Source organism: Calidris pugnax, unplaced genomic scaffold (genome assembly GCF_001431845.1).
Source record: "Calidris pugnax isolate Ruff unplaced genomic scaffold, ASM143184v1 scaffold252, whole genome shotgun sequence".
Classification (NCBI taxonomy): domain Eukaryota; kingdom Metazoa; phylum Chordata; class Aves; order Charadriiformes; family Scolopacidae; genus Calidris; species Calidris pugnax.
Genome location: NW_015091118.1, coordinates 4446697 through 4465243, shown reverse-complemented (window position 1 = coordinate 4465243; position 18547 = coordinate 4446697). Strand labels below are relative to the sequence as shown.

The 18547-nt window shown below is 38.9% G+C and overlaps 1 protein-coding gene across 1 annotated transcript in view; it reads right to left on the bottom strand.

Annotated features, from left to right (window-relative positions):
- Positions 1-857: 857 nt before the first annotated feature.
- MTNR1B (melatonin receptor 1B) overlaps positions 858-18547 on the bottom strand; it is a 32540-nt gene continuing 14850 nt past the window's right edge. Inside the window, exon 2 of the mRNA XM_014958373.1 lies at positions 858-3964. Coding sequence (XP_014813859.1) covers positions 3096-3964 — 869 coding nt within the window. The 3' untranslated portion in view covers positions 858-3095. The remainder of the gene's footprint in view (positions 3965-18547) is intronic.

Genomic DNA, 18547 nt, shown 5'->3' with positions numbered 1-18547 from the left:
ACATCCAATAATTTAAAACTGTTCCAAAAATTTTCCATAATTTCTGAGGATGGATCAAGTTTTGGGACACCACATTCTTTGAAAAATTTGTTACTGTGTTCAAGTACTGTGTTTGGCTCTGGGGTCCCCAGCATAAGAAAGACATAGACATGCTAAAGGGGGTCCACAGGAGGGCTATGAAGATGATCAGGGGCTGGAGCACATCCCCTGTGAGAACAGGCTGATAGTTGGGGTTGTTCAGGCTGAAGAAGAGAACATTCTAGAGAGACCTTACAGCAGCCTTCCAGTAATTAAAGGGGGCCAACAGAAAAGATGGGGAGGGACTCTATCAGAGAGCATAGAGATAGGACAAGGTGTAACAGTTTTAAACTGAAAGAGGGGAGATTTAGATGAGATATTAGGAAGAAATTCTTTACTGTGAGGGTGGTGAGACACTGGAACAGGTTGCCCAGGGAAGTTGTTCCAGGTCAGGCTGGATGGGACTTTGAGCAACTCGGTCTAGTGAGAGGTGTGCCTGCCCATGACAGGGGAATTGGAATTAGATGAACTTTAAGGTCTCTTCCAATCCAAACCATTCTATGATTCTATTCTATTACATGTTTGAGCTTCTCAGGATAGTTGAGGAGATACCAGCAGTGATCTTAAAAGCAGTCTTTGATTTTTAAAGAGCAGAGATAATTTGTAAAATGACTCTATAGACATTTCAGATTTTCTTCCCATGGGTATGCAGGATGATAGGTGCTAACTTTTATGGCCAAGAAAGTCGTTCCTATGTTTAGATTTGTTTTATGGAGCCAAAAGAGTAATGGGAATTTGATCCAAATTCTGTATTCTTTCTGACTCACATCAGCAAGTGATAAACAAAAGTTAATCAATTTATTTCTAATACTAGTTCATCTACAAGTCAGTCAATAAATTTTGACATTCAAGTTACAATTTTGAGTACTCATAGAAGTCAGAAAAAGCAGGATTGTCAATGAAGTGGACGTGGTGTCCTTTCCTGCAAGTTTCTCAAACTCTTGAAGTTCCTTATTTACTCTAAGGGGAGTTTCACATGTAGACATACAGATATATTAGTTCTATGTTCAGTACCTTGGTGTGGAAGCCATGAAGAAAAACAATACATATTGAAACTCTGTCAGTCTTACAGAATTATGTTCCAAGTAGAACCTACATATTAATGATTGTTACTTTCAGCTACAATATTTTTATTATCTATCACCAGGCTAAATTTTTCCCATCTCTTTCTTACCCCTCTTTACAAAGTGCTCAGCTTCCATCAGGCTACTGTGCTATGAGTCCTAGGGTACTGAATTTCAGAGATTATCAGAAATTACCTGAAGAACATAAAATAAGCTAGAATCATCACATTTGATACTGTGCTGTACTTTACATAGACTTTTGGCAAGCAAATAAAACATTTAAAATACTGTGTTTCTTTGGGGTTTTTCTGTAAGTATCATAACATAGGGATGATGTTTAATACGTCTTTATGGCTTCAGGAGCAGTATATTGGTGTACAAATTAACATCACTACAGAAATATTTTTCATAATAGCCAGATCGGGAAACCCAAAGTGGAATGTAATAGCAACCTGAATTCCTCCTTTTCCTATTTCAATATGTGTCATGGATTTACCAGAGGCCTATCTCCTTTCTCCTGAACAATGCTGCAATGGTCTAATGATAAAATATTTTAACTGACATGCCTGAAATGTGTCTACATGACCTGCCTGATCTCCATTACAGTAAATGAAGATACAGTCAGCAAGTTCTGTCGATCAGTTCCCCTGACCAATAAAGATACCTGCTTCAAGCTAAAATTAATCATTTCCTAGAACTCCATTGGCTACAGTGGGAATTTAGAAAATAAATCGTGTGCATACACCTATGCTGGAGTCATTCCAAATTAGGCAAGATTAATCCCTGTCTAGCTATCCAAAGGGAGATGTTTGAACTAGTAATCAAAGCTGCTTCTAAAGTAATGAAAGGAGACCAGCACCTCCACAAAGCAAATCATCTCATCTCTGAATTTCTGTTTATCATCATCACAGATGGAAGGAAACGTATCTCCACAATAGGGAAGCTTGAAGATTATCTTAGATTGGACACCAACAGTGGATTTTGTTCAAGATTAGGTATAGACAAGTGAGGTAAGTGTCTCAGCCACCACTATAGTCAAAAGGGCTGCTTCTTTTGGTCTAGCAGCATTTGACCTGATCTAGGTTATCCTGCCTGATGTCCAGCTGCCATTCCAGACAATCACAGGTCATGTGCCATAATTTCCAGCCTGTTGCAAATCTGTAAGGTGAGCTAAAGTGCATCAAATGACACTGGATGTATATATTTAGGTAAATAAAAGGAGTGCAATGAAAATTCAATCCTCTCTAAAGGAAGAACAAAGCGTAAAGTAAATGTGTAAGAAATCAACCATTTGTATTATATTATCTATCATAAAATTGACCACAAAAGATGAACAGAGTAAACACACTGTGTTCCCACTCTCAGTGTATGTAATATGGAAAACCTGTGAGGAAAGGCTCTAATGGTAAAATTTGCTTTTACACAAGTCTCTCCAATTTACAAGTTTGGTTCAAAGATATTTCTACTGCCATCTGTACATGCACAGATATGTGATGTTTGGCTTATGTGTGGAAAACAGAATATCTGCACACCCTTTTTGTTCAGATACAGCAGGGAGGAAAATATGACTTTACAGCCTTGATGAGCTGCCATGCTAATAGACAACTACCTTCACTACATCTTCCAAGAAATGTATCCTGATCTTGTATAAAGAATGCAAGACTCCCACTGAAGTAAAAAAATGCCTCATTCATATGTCTGGGGGCAGAATTCAGGTCTCAGAACTAAAACAGCTTGCACTGACGTGAAGGTTTAATCCTGAAATGCATTTTCAATTGATATCTTGTATAAATCATGAATTGAGAGCAACGTGCTTTATCAAGAAGACAGTATTCCAGTCACAAAGTGCCATCCAAATGGAAAGCCCCCAAAAAGTAAGCAAGAAAGACCAGAACATTATAATGATATTCTTGGCTTTCTCCCTGACAAACTGCTGCATTGACTATTACACATTCACAAGGTATCAGTTTTCATTTGGTCATTGTTGTTTAAAGCAGGAGAAGGCTTGCTCTTCTGACCATCAGTTCCTCCTTTGGATGTGTCCTGGAAGAAAAGCCTTGGCATCCACAGTGACATTAAGATTCGTTTGTATTCATTCCGAAAATTCTGGTTAAGAAGTCCATATATTATTGCATTAAGGCAGCTGTTGAAATAGGCCATGAAGTAGCTTATAATGAATAACCATTCAGGAACTTTTGGTGCCATTTCCATAGGATCGATAGCTACAGCCAGTCCAATGAAGTTGAGAGGTGCCCAGCAGAATGCAAAAATCACAAATACCACAAACATGGTAAGAAAGTTTCTGAAGTCACTTGGCTTCAATCTTGGCTTTGTTTCTGACTTGACTCGTCTTCTGACTTGAAGCACTAAAACCCAAATTCGAAGGTAGCAGAAGCTCACAATGGTGATGGGGACAATGAAGTGAATTACCACAACAGCTATCGTATAGTAGGAGCTTGCAGTCTGAACAAATGTGCATGAATAGACGCGTGGATCATACTTTAAAGAACCAACAAAAAAATTTGGCACAGTTGCTATTACTGTTAATATCCAGACTAAGGAGACATACAGCATCGTGTTCCAACAGCTGTACACTTTGTCATAGGCAAAACTATGGCATATGTAGCAATATCGGTTTATTGCAATTGCAGTGATGTTGAAAATAGAGCCTATTACACTTAGTCCCATCACAAAGCCACTCACTTTACAGTGTGTTTCACCCAATGTCCATCCATTGTGGAAAATTGCTAAGAGGACCAGTGGGTATGGATACAAGGCCACCACCAGATCAGCCAAAGCTAGGCTCACCACAAAGGCATTACCTGGGGAAAAAGAAGAACACATAGACATAAGTCTGAAAGCAAACATAGTTGTGAACAAGAAGAAAATATGATTTATTATTTTGGATATCTGCAATGCTAAATTATTGATGATGTCAACAAGCAGCAGGTCCCTAGGACCAATAGGTCTGTATGGGAAATAATTCTGCAATTCAGTTTAGAACACCACAGAAATATCTACAGCAAGATGTTTCAAATCTGTTGGCGATTGAATTATACCCTCCCTTCTATTTTAACCTTAATTATACATAAGCATCAGTGAGCCATTACATAAACACGTGTTGAGTTTTTTCAGTGTGGCTAACTCCACAATTGGAACAAATGAGGTGAAAAAGGAAAAAATTCTAAATTGTGCCAGGTAAGCAAGCCATCATGGCATTCTAACCTATCACCAGAATGCTAACAGGCTTAACAGGTATCAAGGGGAAGGATGTACAAAGACTAGGTCTCTAGGGATTAGAGGGATTTGTTGTTTTATGCATATTCTAAATTGCCACACAATGGTCTATAGTATAGACATTTTCTGCATGAATGGCCTAACTGTACTGCAGTTATTTTCCCATTGGATTGACTAAGGAAGAGTGAATTGCCTTCACCACCTTCTGTAGAATGACATATTTAATCATATAAAGGAAAAATGCCTGAATGCAAGAGAAAATTAACAGAAGGAACCTTTAGGTCCTTTTTTGCTGATGACATTTAAAGAAGTTTTAGTGACATGTTGGAGACTTATTGTCTCTCTTTAAACAGTGTTGAAATTTCTGGTCATTGTATCTAAGGATACTTTAATAAAATAGTGAGATGGTAAACTGTATTCCTGAAAAATAAATGTGAAATTATTCTCTAGGAACTTCCCAGGAGGCAGAAAATAGAGGCACTAACTTTAGATTCTTGGAATTTAGGTAGCATAAAACACATTTCTGGTTTGCATACTCACTTTTTACTTAAAGTCCTTCACACCATGAACAGATGTGCAAAAGACCCAAATAGCTTTTAAAATTGTGTGTGGAACATAATTATTTTTTGAAAAGAGCAGTTAGATGCTTGGATCTACAAACTCTGAGCTTTCTAGTCCTCATCTGGGAAAGTAGTTTTCCATTTAGTTTTAAGTACAGAAATAATGCTGTGGATAAGGATGTCATTAGTTGGCAGCCATAAAATCAACAACCATGTAGGATTAAACTCCTCAAAAATTGGCAGAATTTCACCTGTATACTGTTTGTTCCACCTGCTCTGCGTCTGTGGCTTGCTTAACCTGAATTAAGGATTGTGGAGCTCCCTTTCTCCCATACAGTTTAGGGGAAGATCATGTCATCAGGTTTTTCACAGCAGGTAGTGAACTTAACCGAGAGCAGGATCATCCATCTGTAGCCACAGAAACATGGCTCATCTCAAGAGTGGTGTACAACTTATTTTACACTGGTCCTTGTTATACGTTTAGCAATCAATCTCACATTCCCTATTTACTTTAAAGGCCACACAAGTGTTTTCACAGCTACAGTGCACTGACATGGTACTGGATGCAAGGCAATTCCACATTATTTGTCATAAAAACAATAGCACTGTGTTGGTTTTTGTGCCCTCCCAAGCCGCATTTACTCCCTGCTTTAGGATTGGGTGGTTTCTATTTGAGCTTCTTGTTCAACCTGCACAAGGAGACATTTTGTGCTGGCTTTATATGCACCATACTGAATACAATTCATTAATGTCATGCTGTTGTGAAAAAAGTAAACATAATTTTCAGATGCAAAACCACATGAAGTAATTTTTCTGCCTTACTCAAGATTGCTAGGGCATTAGAAAAATGTCTCCGATTTGGGGATTTTCACTTCCAGAAAGAAGGAAACTGTAATTAAAGCAAAACATTTGTTTTGGGGAAAGATTGAACAAACTAGGAAGATGATTGAGGGGGACATGAAAATTTCATATAAGCAAAGCAGAAAGGATAATCCATTCCCATGACTATGGTGAACACAAACAAACTTCAGTCACAAGGAAGTTTCAAATTAGGCATTGAGAAAAACGTTTTAATGGCAAGAAAAAGTAAGTGCTGGAAAATCTTGCTTTGAGTCTGCAATTGGATTTTGTAATAAAAAGTTAAATAAACATTTTTCAATACTGGCCTAGATACAGCTGATCCCTCTTTTGAGCATTGGAAGGCTGAGATGACTTTGAAGACCTCTTCTAGCCATATGATAAATAGGATAAAAGACAATACTAACAAAGGAGCAGGAGCTTCTTTATCAGAATGCAATTACACCATGGCATCAAGAATTTTTCTTACTTTTTTTATCATTGTATATGACAGAAGATAGAGAAGTCAGGAGTATAGAACGAAAGAAAGATAGAATGAAAGAGACAAGGGAAGAAAGAAAGACTTTTTTCTCTTTTAGAATGCTTTTTGGAGAAGGACAGAATTTAGTCTGGGATGTGTGCTAAAATTAATCTAATCTCTAAGGCCTCTAGGCATTAGTTTATATATAAAATGTAATTGTTTTGTTAAAATGAAGTAGTCATTCAGCTCTTTTAATCATGTTTGGAAAATCGCTGTAAAGTACATTTGGCAAGAGATTTTCAAAGTTTTGTATGTAGTTTAGGACTTCTTGAAAATTCTGGCTGTAATGAATATGGACAGTTAGCAATGAACTCGTCAAAAACATAATATACCACTTTGCAACAGAGAAGAAAAACAGTGCAATATCTATAAATTCCTGAAGCGATTTGTCGCTTTTATGGCTGTTTACAGGGCTGAGTGTTCACACTGCACTGCAAAGTAAGGTCCAATGTTTTTTTCTTTCCATGTGGCTGACTGGAATTAAGTTTAATATTACATTACTGCAATGAATAATCTACAGAAGTAGAGAGAAACTTTTCTTATTCATAACGAATAAATAATCAACATTTTGAGGAATTAAAGGTCTTAAACGTCTTCTACATGCTTGGAGAATGTAAATGTCCCTTGATAGACCTAAGACAAAGCATTTGGAGTGGCTATAATTGTGTTTGTAAGACAACCAAAGAGGTAACTTTTTGTTGTCTGTAACAAAATAGAAACCACAGAATACTCATCTACGTGGAATTATTATAATTATTTCCATAATTTACCTGGTGGATTTTGTTCCTCGATTTCAGTTTCATCAGACAAAAGATTATATTCATTCATAAGAAAAACATTTGCTCACTGGAATGGAAAGACACCTTAACTACCAGCAGTAGCTACTAAAAGCAAAATATCTAGCCAGGGACTAAAAAAGATACACATTTGCGCTGTTTTGAACCTTGATAGCTGGGTGCATAAAAAAGAAAATAAGTTCTGATATTGACTTTGGGTGCAACAGAACTAGATCAATATTTCATGAAGCGTTCTTGCATATTCATTTTGTTGCTCCAATTAACAAGAAAAAGGGAACTTCACACCCTCTTGTAATCTTGATATTACTTTCTAGTGAATGAATTTCATCACAGAACAGACTTTCTGATAAAATGAGGACATTTAAGAGCTAAGGACAAGTTCCGCCTGGACAAGTTCCTATGCAACCTGCTCTACGTGGACACGCTTTGGCAAGGGGGTTGGACTAGGTGATCTCCAGAGGTCCCTTCCAACCCCATATCATTTGTGATTTTGTGAAATAAAGACTGCTAATTAAGAAGAATATGAAATGCTGAAAACATTTGGTCCATATAATAAGAGTAACAACAATGACAAAAATGAAGTACTCGCATTACATTTGGATGTAAATGAACAAAAATGAAAACCTAAACCCCCTTGATAGTTCCTACAACTTTTAGAAGAGCAGATCTTAACTTCAGACAAAGGCAAACAGCAGTGCATTAATCCCAAGGCATGTAGGCCAGGATTCACTGCAGCAAGTGGCTTATTGGATCTATTGAGTTTAGACCAATATGGAGATTGAAGAGGCATATGTAACAGCTTGAAGAAAGCAATCCATCCTTCAGTCAAGAAGACTGTCTCTCTTTAATCTCCCCTTGTCTATAATTATTAATCAGTAATAGAAACTATGCAGCTCTGTTAAAGCATTATCTTGAACTTTCTTGTGCAATACCATCTCTTGAGCACCAGGCTAAAATATAATTTCCAGGCTCCAGACCCTACTGAATCCTCATTAAAGTGAGTCTCAAGGTCTGGACCAGATAAAACAGAAGCATACTTGACTAAGAGCAAATTCGTGTAAAATTGACTCCATGTGTCTGTTTCCACTCCTGGTTGTATAAGAACAGCCCTGAGATTGAAACTAAGGACCAATCTGCTCAGTCAAACCACTTAAACAGCGGATTACTCAGTGCCAGCCTGAGTGCAAAACCTGAGCAAGGTATGAGTGGGTTTCCAACTGAGAGTTCAGTATTTTGGAAAAGCAGATGATCACTGTGATGGAACTGTGCAGCTGGTGCCACTTCTGGAGCTTCTTCATTATATGCATGTACATATACAAAAGGATACTTCCTGTTTCTTCAACTGATACTTTTCCCAAAATTTCAGTTAGTTTTTGGTATATTTTATGAAAGCATAACATCATAAGATAGAAGGTTTTGCTTTCAGAATCCCCGACTTCTGCTAAACTTCCAGGTGGTGGCTTTTAAATGGAAGCCCTGGCTGATGCTGCCATTGACACCTACATTTTCTGACCTATTAGATTTTCTAGTGGGCTTCAGTTCCTATAATTCTTGCAGCTCTTTTCAGGCTTGATTGTGGGGGTTCTTCTTAACGTTTGCTCTTTAATGTGGAAAGAAACATGGCTCTGGAGGGACTGAAGAACCGGCACCCAGTAGGCAGGGAGAACTAGGGACTGAGTAGGTTTTTATTTCTTTTTCTAGAATAGATCAGCATATTTGGCTCAAATATCACGCAGGAAGACATTAGCTGCTCCTGGAGAAAGGCTGATGCTTCTTAATTCCTCACTACAATTTTTGTCTCTAGCTTTGGATTCTTTGACTGGTAATTTTTTTACAGTAGTTAATCTCTTGTAGTTCTTGATTTTTTTTGTTGAAATAGATAACTTTTAAATCTGTTTAAAATCACCCATGTCAACTCTTTTTTTTTCTCACAATCGATCAGAAAAACCCAGCCTGCTAGCCTAATTCAGATGTAACTCCATTCATGTCAGTAGGAATGAAGCCATCAGAAGCGGACACCAGCAGCAGGTGGAGCAGAGAATTGAGTCTTTCACACATCGACATTTGAATTCCATGTGTTACTACAGGCCAATACTTAGGGCGATCTTTGATTTACCAAGACATGCTAATCTACTATAATGTTCAACAGAGTGTTACTAACAGAAGGTTTAACATAATGCTCCAAACAAATGCCAGATGGGCTTTTGTTTTCTTTTAATATGATAATTTAAAAGTGGTGATATGCTGCTTTGTAGTAATGTTTCATGATTTTGGGTATTACTGAGATATACTGCAGACATTCAGGTAATGAAAAGGGACAGACAACATGTTTTCACTAGAACTACAGTATTTTAGAGAATATAGCAAAAAATATAACATAGACAATGAGTCAAGGCTGGTCTTTGATCTAAGGAACGTTCATCTTCCTTCTTTTTAGAAAATGTATGTTCTATGAAACTGTTTAAAATATTTGGTGAGTATAATTATCCTGTGATATGTATAAGGGAAACTATCCACCATCACTGGGAGTACTGTAAGCAGAGCAAAAGGGGAGTATTCTGCAGTTACCCTTTTATTGTCCAGCTACCCAAAAGCTTGGGGAGAGCTTTCTGTTCAGGAGAAATTCAGGTCCAGACACCTCTAGCTTCACAGAAAATTCTGGAATCCAAATCTAACTATGGTTTAAACCTTAGTCATAAACTTTCTGGATGAAAGCAATATGCTGCTATATAGAAGACAAGAAGAGCAACTTTTCATTTTAAGATGAAACAATACAAACACCCCACTGCAGGACCATTTAGTGGAGAACACTCTCTACACCCCTTTCTCAAGCTGTGCTGCAATGCAAAGAATGTAGGATTCACAGGAATAGAAGCTCAGCATGTAAAAAGGGGCTTGAGATTGTGGCTTAGTGACTTGTAGACTGCTGGAGTGGGACAGACTTGCTTTCTTGGACTGCAACTATGAGTTGGTGCTGGAAGCTACACTTGCAGGAGCTGAATTTTGGGCTCATAAACTATGGCTCTCAAGTGTCAACACAGTCTTGCTGAGAAGAGGCGCTTGAGCTGCATTGTTGATTAATGCACTTTTGAGTTCATGATTTTGGATGCTTGGCAGCTAGGTATGAGTATAACCCGGTGAGAAAAGCCTCCGTTTCTTTACGTGCACTGACGCTTCTTCTCCCTGTTGTTAAATATGGTAGCACCGTTACTTGCTGAAAGCTTTTTGCCATGAGTTTCGTAACAGACTGCAGGTGCAAAAAAATATTTCTAGTGCTGTGTTGTAAAAACTTAGCAAAGGTTTGAGATTTGTAACCCCTAGGCGTAGAATTTTGCTCACCTGTGACTTGTTCTGATGCGAGCAGTGGTGACTCTCTACTGCCACCTAGTGCACCAGCCACAGCAGAGACAGTCCACCGCGCTCTCGAGCAGGGCAGAAGGCAAAAGCAAGTGATTGGTTTTTCCACAGCAAAAGTCTGATCACTGGTCAGATAGTATGTTTATGGGGTGATAAATACTTTTCCGGTCTCCTGAAATTGCAGGAATATTCCTGGTATTGAGTGTTTTCAGAGAGAAAAGGGGAAGCAGAAGAAGCAAGACTCTCCTAGAGAATTCACTATCACTTACTGGTTAGGACACTTTCATGGTAGAAGAGCCTTTCTTTGAAAAAGGACTAGAGCCTATGTCTCCCATAGTCTCAACAGAGTGCCCTAATCACCAGCCCTGCTGCTCTTCTGGGGTTAGTCTGCTTGCCTCTTTCTAGGTTATGTTCAAGAATTTCACCCAAGAATCAGAACGCACAGGCTATCACTTGTATTGTAGAGTTCCTTTCATCAATATGTTTGAAAGGAAAAAAAAAATAAATCAAAAATCCTTCTCATGATATAACAGGTGGGAAACAGAGAGTCTCCCAAGACACAGATTAGGAAGGACACTCCAGGTTCATGAGCCTTGCTTTTCTCTATTAGATAATAACACCTCCATTAGGCACACTCTGGAAAAAATGACAGTGCCTCTCCAGGTCACTGCTCCAAAATGACGCTGTGGTGGCACACTTGTTGTAAGAGATGGAGCCAGTAGAAGAGCTAGAGCTATTAAGTGAAGCTAGTCAAATTCAAAGCAAACAAAACAGGATGGTCGCTGCAATAGGTACTAAACCTGTAGAACTCCTTAACAGATCTTGCAGATGAAGAAATTTTACCTGTATCCAAGAGAAGAATGGAAAAATACTTGAAAAAGACATCAGTTGAAGGTTACTAAACAGACACAACATACTAGGTTCATGAAATCCTCTGAGCTGGAAGGAATTACAAGTTGAGAGAGTAAAGGAGAATTATCATATAGGATTGCTCTGTCGCCTTTTTTTTTCCTGAGTTCCTGCTTACATCTACACTCATAGACAGAGGATGAAGCTAGCTATGCCCTTGGTCTGTACCAATACAACTGTAGGTTTCAGTGCCACCATTCAGAAGCACTTCTTCTCAGGATTCCCTATTGTGATCACAGAATCACAGAATCTTCTAGGTTGGAAGGGACCTTAAAGATCATCTTGTCCAACCGTCAACCTGACTGACAAAAATAGACACCCACACAACAAACAAGGAGCATCATCACTAAACCATACCTCCCAGCACTACATCAACCCGTCTTTTGAACACCTCCAGGGATGGTGCCTCAACCACCTCCCTGGGCAGCTCATTCCAATGTCTGATAACCCTTTCAGGGAAAAAATTTTTCCTAATATCCAGCCTGAACCTCCCCTGGTGCAACTTGAGGCCATTTCCTCTTGTCCTGTCGCCTGTGACTTGCGCAAAGAGACCGACCCCCACCTCTCTACAGCCTCCTTTCAGGGAGTTGTAGAGAGCAATAAGGTCTCCCCTCAGCCTCCTCTTCTCCAGGCTGAATAACCCCAGTTCCCTCAGCCTCTCCTCATAAGACTTATTCTCCAGACCCCTCACCAGCTTTGTCGCCCTTCTCTGGACCCGCTCCAGGACCTCAATGTCTTTTTTATGGTAGGGGGCCCAAAACTGGACACAGTAGAGGTGAGGCCTTGATGGAGTGATGGAGTGGCATGGCATTCTTGATCACATCCTTGCCAGCCATTCTTCTATACAGCTGATCGATTTTGTTCTTTACATCTAGCCATCTGCAATTGAGCTGCATTTTGCAGCAGCCTCGGGGGTAAAGGTCCTTTATACCAATGCCCTCACAGTGAAATCAAGATGTTGCCTTCAGGGTGCTCTGGGATGATGAAAGACCCCTGTTGTTGCTGAGATAATGTCTCTATCTAGGGTACTATTGCTTTTCATGCCGCGAATTAAGCTAAAACATCTACTCTGAGAGCTCCCCATCATGGGCACCACTGATGGCCCAGCTTCAAAACCTCCAGTTGCTGAGCACAATCATTGAGTAACAACAAAACCAGACTGTTTTTTCACTAATTCATGAAAGAAGTTGTGTTTCCTGTATCTGTCAGTATATATCAGCTTCATTTTCTTCACTTGAAGTAATCACAGCTGTTGATTGCTTCAACCAAGGAAGAATAGGAAACCTACAGGAACCACTGCAAGTATGAAAACTCATTTACTGCTGATAAAGTGGCTAATACGAAGAGCTGTAAAACACAACAGGTGCAATCTAGTCAGATCCTATAAATAGCTAGGCAACATATTATTGTTAATAACTTTTTTTTCCCAACAGTGTACTGTATTTCATAGAAAAAAAAAAAAGTGAAATATGTAGCATTTTGTAGGATGTTATTTTGTTAAAAAAAAAAAAGACTAAAACTTGGTGCAGATCAACTATAAAAGACTTGAATGTGGAAGCAAACAAAGTAATGACATTTCACCGCTAAAAACTCTGGACAAAATTTTATTGTGTCCTGGAAGATATTAATTTATATTGTATAAAAGGCTAGCTCATCTTCTATTACCTTCACTATTACCTTCGTCTTTGCTACTGTCTTTAGCCTGAATTTGAGTCAAAGGAAATTGTGTTGGTTTTTTTTTTTTCTCTTACAGCAACAAAACACCATTCAGGTCCTTAGAATAACTTATCTTCCAACTTCTTTTAGAAAGGAGGACAGGAAATTGAAGAATGAAAATAATTTTGTGCAAACAAAACACATGTTTTGTTTTGTTAAGCTGGTTGGTTTGTGTTTGGTTGGGTTTTATTAACATTCACTTGATCAGTTGAATTAAAAAATAATAAAAACACAAAAACCAAACCCCAGAATATAAAACAATCCTATTTTGAAATATAAGGCTCAAGATATTATAGAAGATATTAAAAATATCCAGCAGATCACAGAATCACAGAATGATATGGGGTTGGAACAAACCTCTGAAGATCAGTAGCATTTTGTAGGATGTTATTTTGTTAAAAAAAAAAAAGACTAAAACTTGGTGCAGATCAACTATAAAAGACTTGAATGTGGAAGCAAACAAAGTAATGACATTTCACCGCTAAAAACTCTGGACAAAATTTTATTGTGTCCTGGAAGATATTAATTTATATTGTATAAAAGGCTAGCTCATCTTCTATTACCTTCACTATTACCTTCGTCTTTGCTACTGTCTTTAGCCTGAATTTGAGTCAAAGGAAATTGTGTTGGTTTTTTTTTTTTCTCTTACAGCAACAAAACACCATTCAGGTCCTTAGAATAACTTATCTTCCAACTTCTTTTAGAAAGGAGGACAGGAAATTGAAGAATGAAAATAATTTTGTGCAAACAAAACACATGTTTTGTTTTGTTAAGCTGGTTGGTTTGTGTTTGGTTGGGTTTTATTAACATTCACTTGATCAGTTGAATTAAAAAATAATAAAAACACAAAAACCAAACCCCAGAATATAAAACAATCCTATTTTGAAATATAAGGCTCAAGATATTATAGAAGATACTAAAAATATCCAGCAGATCACAGAATCACAGAATGATATGGGGTTGGAACAAACCTCTGAAGATCATCTATTCCAACCCCCCCGCCAAAGCAGGTCCTCCTAGAGCAGGTTGCACAGGAACGTATCCAGGCAGGTTTTGGATGTCTCTAGAGAAGGAGACTCCACCACCTCCCTGGGCAGCCTGTTCCAGTGCTCTGCTACCCTCAGATATATCAAGTGAATAAATTTGGGACTATTGTAGACTATGGAACATGCTCAGCAGTAGTTAGCTAAGAGATTTGGTTACCTCTGACAAGGTGTATATTTTGGAGCTTTGCCTTGTAGCCCTATTTAAACAGAACAGAGCATTTTCACCTGTTCAAGTGTTAGGATCTCCTCTTATGGAAATGAAGACATGCAAGTGGTAATTTCCATGGTGGTTTACACAACTAGCCTTTGGGGGCTCCAGATGAAGGACTTGCAGCTTGTGACAGCTACACAACCAAAAAACAATACGTGCAAATCAGGTACATGCAAACTAGTTGCAGCTGCAAAAAGAAATCAAATCCAACCCCATTGTTGCTGCTATGTACTTTTAGGGATTCCTATGTTCAACTCCCAGACACAGTGGGGGATCCTAAGAAAGTCTTGGAATTCTCTAAAATGGGTTCTACTACACTGCGGTAAATGTAGTACATGGGAACATCTAATATGGGGAACACTTAGGTTAAGAAGTTGGCAGGGCTTCTAACATTCTACATTTATAACGTGCCAGAGCTTCTAACATTCTCTGGAGTCCTTCATTATCATGGAAGAAAATAGATGATACTTGATGAAAATGGCAGTTATAACCTTTCAGTGAGGAAAAGTCTTCTGTTCTGAGCTTTGGGAAGGCCTCATTATTTTACATGCATAGGGAGATGAATGTCTTCAGAAGCTGTTGTCAGTCTGTGCCATCTGCTTATTTTGGAAACAAGGTCTTAAAGCAAAGTACACTGACATGACTCATCTTATAATGATACTCATAGGTTTGCAAACAGCATGTAAAAAGATGAGTAAACTAAAAGCTTTATAGAAAGCCATCGTGTATTCTCTTCTGAAGCATTGGCTAGTTTGTGTTGCAACTCAAGACAGATAAAGTGTGTGATGATAATTTCCTGAATTAAGGTCCTTTTTGAGAACCAGTAAAAGCCTTGAAAAATGACTAGACAAAAACTCCATTCAGGCTGGGCCTGTGAGTCATAATAGTGGTGGGACAGCTGAATGAAGGGTGATAGCCATAGGCATATAAGCCCAGAATCATTTATGTTGGAATGGATCTCTGGAGATCATCTAGTCCAATCCTCTTGTTCAAAGAGGGGTGCAGCAATGATAGAGTTGAGTGTTTGTGGGTAAAGATGAAGGGCAAGGCTAGTAAGGGAGATCTGGTGCTGGGAGTCTGCTATAGACCACCCAACCAGGAGGAGGGGGTAGACGACGCATTCTATAAGCAGCTGGCTGAAGTCTCTCGATCGCCAGCCCTTGTTCTGGTTGGGGACTTCAACCTACCGGACATCTGCTGGGAATACAACACAGCAGAGAGCAGGCAGGCTAGGAGGTTCCTTGAGTGTATGGAAGATAACTTCCTGACACAACTGGTAGGTGAGCCGACCAGGGGAAGTGCCTCTCTAGACCTGCTGCTCACAAATAGGGAGGGACTAGTGGGAGATGTGGTGGTCGGAGGCCGTCTTGGGCTTAGCGACCATGAAATGGTCAAGTTTTCAATTATTAGAGAGGTAAGGAAGGGGGCTAGCAAAACCTCAACCTTGGACTTCCGGCGGGCGGACTTCAGCCTTTTCAGAAGTTCAGGTTGGATATTAGGAAACATTTCTTTACTTAAAGGGTTATCCAGCATTGGAATGGGCTGCCCAGGGAGGTGGTGGAGTCACCATCCCTGGAGGTATTTAAGAAACGTGTAGACATGGTTCTTCAGGGCATGCTCTAGTGCCCAAGATTACTGGTTTGTGGTGGGGTGCTGTGTGGGTGGGTGATGGTTTTTTGGTTGGAGGTTGTTGTGTGTTTAGGAGGTGGGAGCTGGTGTTGTTTGTTTGTTTGTTTGTTTGTTTTTTTGTTTTTTGTTTTTTTTTTTGTGGTTGGACTCGATGATCTCTGAGGTCCCTTCCAACCACTACAATTCTGTGATTCTGTGATTCTGAAATACAGCAGGCTGTTCAGGGACATGTTCAGTCAGGTTTTTACTATCTCTGTGGAGACTCAACAGCCTTTCTAGGTGACCTAGAAAGGAATGGATAGTTATACAGGGTATTTACTGTTTTCACCGGGGAATAGGGGGAAAATACTGTTGATTTTGCACCAGATGAGAGCTCTACTTGACCTACTAAATAACAGAGGGCATCTAAGATCATACTTGCTTCTATGTAGGTAGAGAAAAGACATGGTCATTACCAACAAGCTAGAGTTGCTTGGTCAGATGTAGATTAGAGTAGGTGGGACTTTGTTTTGGTCAGGCTTCTGTCTTCAGAACCCTTGCAGCAGCAGAATCTGAACAGTCTCTGACTAGACATAACGATCTGAGCCAAACAGAGAATCTCAACTGACAAACGTTTACAGACCTGGAGATGGAGGGTAGACTGTGGTGGGGGTCACACAGAAAGAAGGAAGAGGCACCAGATCCTAGAAAAAATAATTTTGGAAAGCAACTCCCACTGGCTTTAGCAAGGCTAGAATTTCCCTCCTTATCTAGAGGTTCAAACGCTCGGTTCAGCTTACCCAGGTTGCAGAACTCAGAATCCTTTTCCACATGCTACTTTGATGATCTCTGAGCACTATTAACTGTAACTAGCCATTCAGACTCACTCTCTGTGAGCCCAAGCTGTAACCCAAGTGAGTGACCTGGTGACCTGTAGTCCAGAAACAGCAGCAACTGACTTCTGTCTGTGTGAAGAACCAAGTCACACCTATGGGCAGTTCTCATTTACTGGGTGAATACACCTGCAAACTGGGACAATCCAATGTCATTTTTATTAAATCAGGCTCAGACGGAAATCACTTTTGTATATTTTATGTTAGAATATTGTGTTTGAAAGTCATGTACTTCGCTATTTATTTTCTTTCCATAAGCAGACCAGATATTCTTGCTTTATGTTTAACCAAGAAGTTGACTGTACAGCAAGTTTTACAATCTTTATGGTTCTAGCCCACCAGGTGTTTTATAAGTGACTAAAGAGGATTAAATTGGTTTGAGATTATCAAAGTAAAGGCATAATTACAGGATCTCAAATGAGTTACTTTTTGTTCAACTTTGAAGCAAATGTCCAGTGATGAAATTAGTTTAGTAATGTTTCATACCTAGGACCATAATCACCGGTAAAATAAGATTATGTCACCTTGCTTACCAGTAGATAATTTTTTCAAGGCAAATCATTGTGGTTAAACCATCTTTTTACTAGGCCTGCTTCTACATCTGATTAACATTTTACAGATTTTTCTTCTAATGACTGCAAAAGAGAATCTAAAAAAAGAAATTAAATTCTTGCTTAACATGAAAACTGATTCAGAAAACAATCTGTTGTCCATGGGCTCTAACCTCACCTGTGAATCAAATAACAAGCATTTTTGCACTCACTTTAGCGGTCTGACAGGTAGGCTTTGTCTCCTTGAATAGAACTGCTCTGTATTTCCACAGCACTTTCTACTATTGTATTTTATGCCAGTAAAATACCTAGAATACGCCAGTCTACTACCTGGCTTTTGGTAGGGGACTTTGAAATTTAAATTTTGTTTCTATCATGATCTCTAATGTAACAAGACAAAGGCATATAAGGATACCAGTTCCCTGTTAATCAAATAATTGTCACATTATCTCAGTATTACGCCTTTCTATTTAACAGGTTATTTATATATAGCATTTTCTGTCAAGTGACTGTGATGATGTAATTAAAAGTGTGAGGAGGTGTTCTCTTTTGTTTTCTCTTTTGGAAAACTATTTTTTTGTTTCAGTTAAGTGTAGAACCTACTGATGCTGAAGATTCATGAGAGTTTACCTCCCAGCTGCTTTCAGTATCTCTGTGTACTGCAAATACAGAGTTCTGCCAACACAAACTATTATCTTCCTATTATTTATCAAAAGGCTATATCCTGTTTAACAGATAAATGACACGCAAGCCAAGGCTCTAATACTGCTGCAAACATATTTCCAGCTTCACTTTCTTTACCTGTTTGGTCTTTTCCATAGTGGAACAATAAAGGAATGGGAAAATAGTGGCAGTAAGCAATAAAAGACCACAGTAAGGCTACAGGAAATTTACCACCTTTAAACATATATCATAGAATCATAGAATCAGTACAGTTGGAAGGGACCTTAAAGATCATTGAGTTCCAAGCCCCCTGCCATGAGCAGGGACATCTCTCACTAGGCCAGATTGCTCTTTTTATGCACTGCAAAAAGGAAAAAAAAAAAAAAAAAAAAAAAAAAAAAACAAATAGAAGCCCAAACGAGGGACAGCGAGAGGACAATCTCAGTCACAAACTCTTTTGCCTGTGTTCGCGTAGGTCT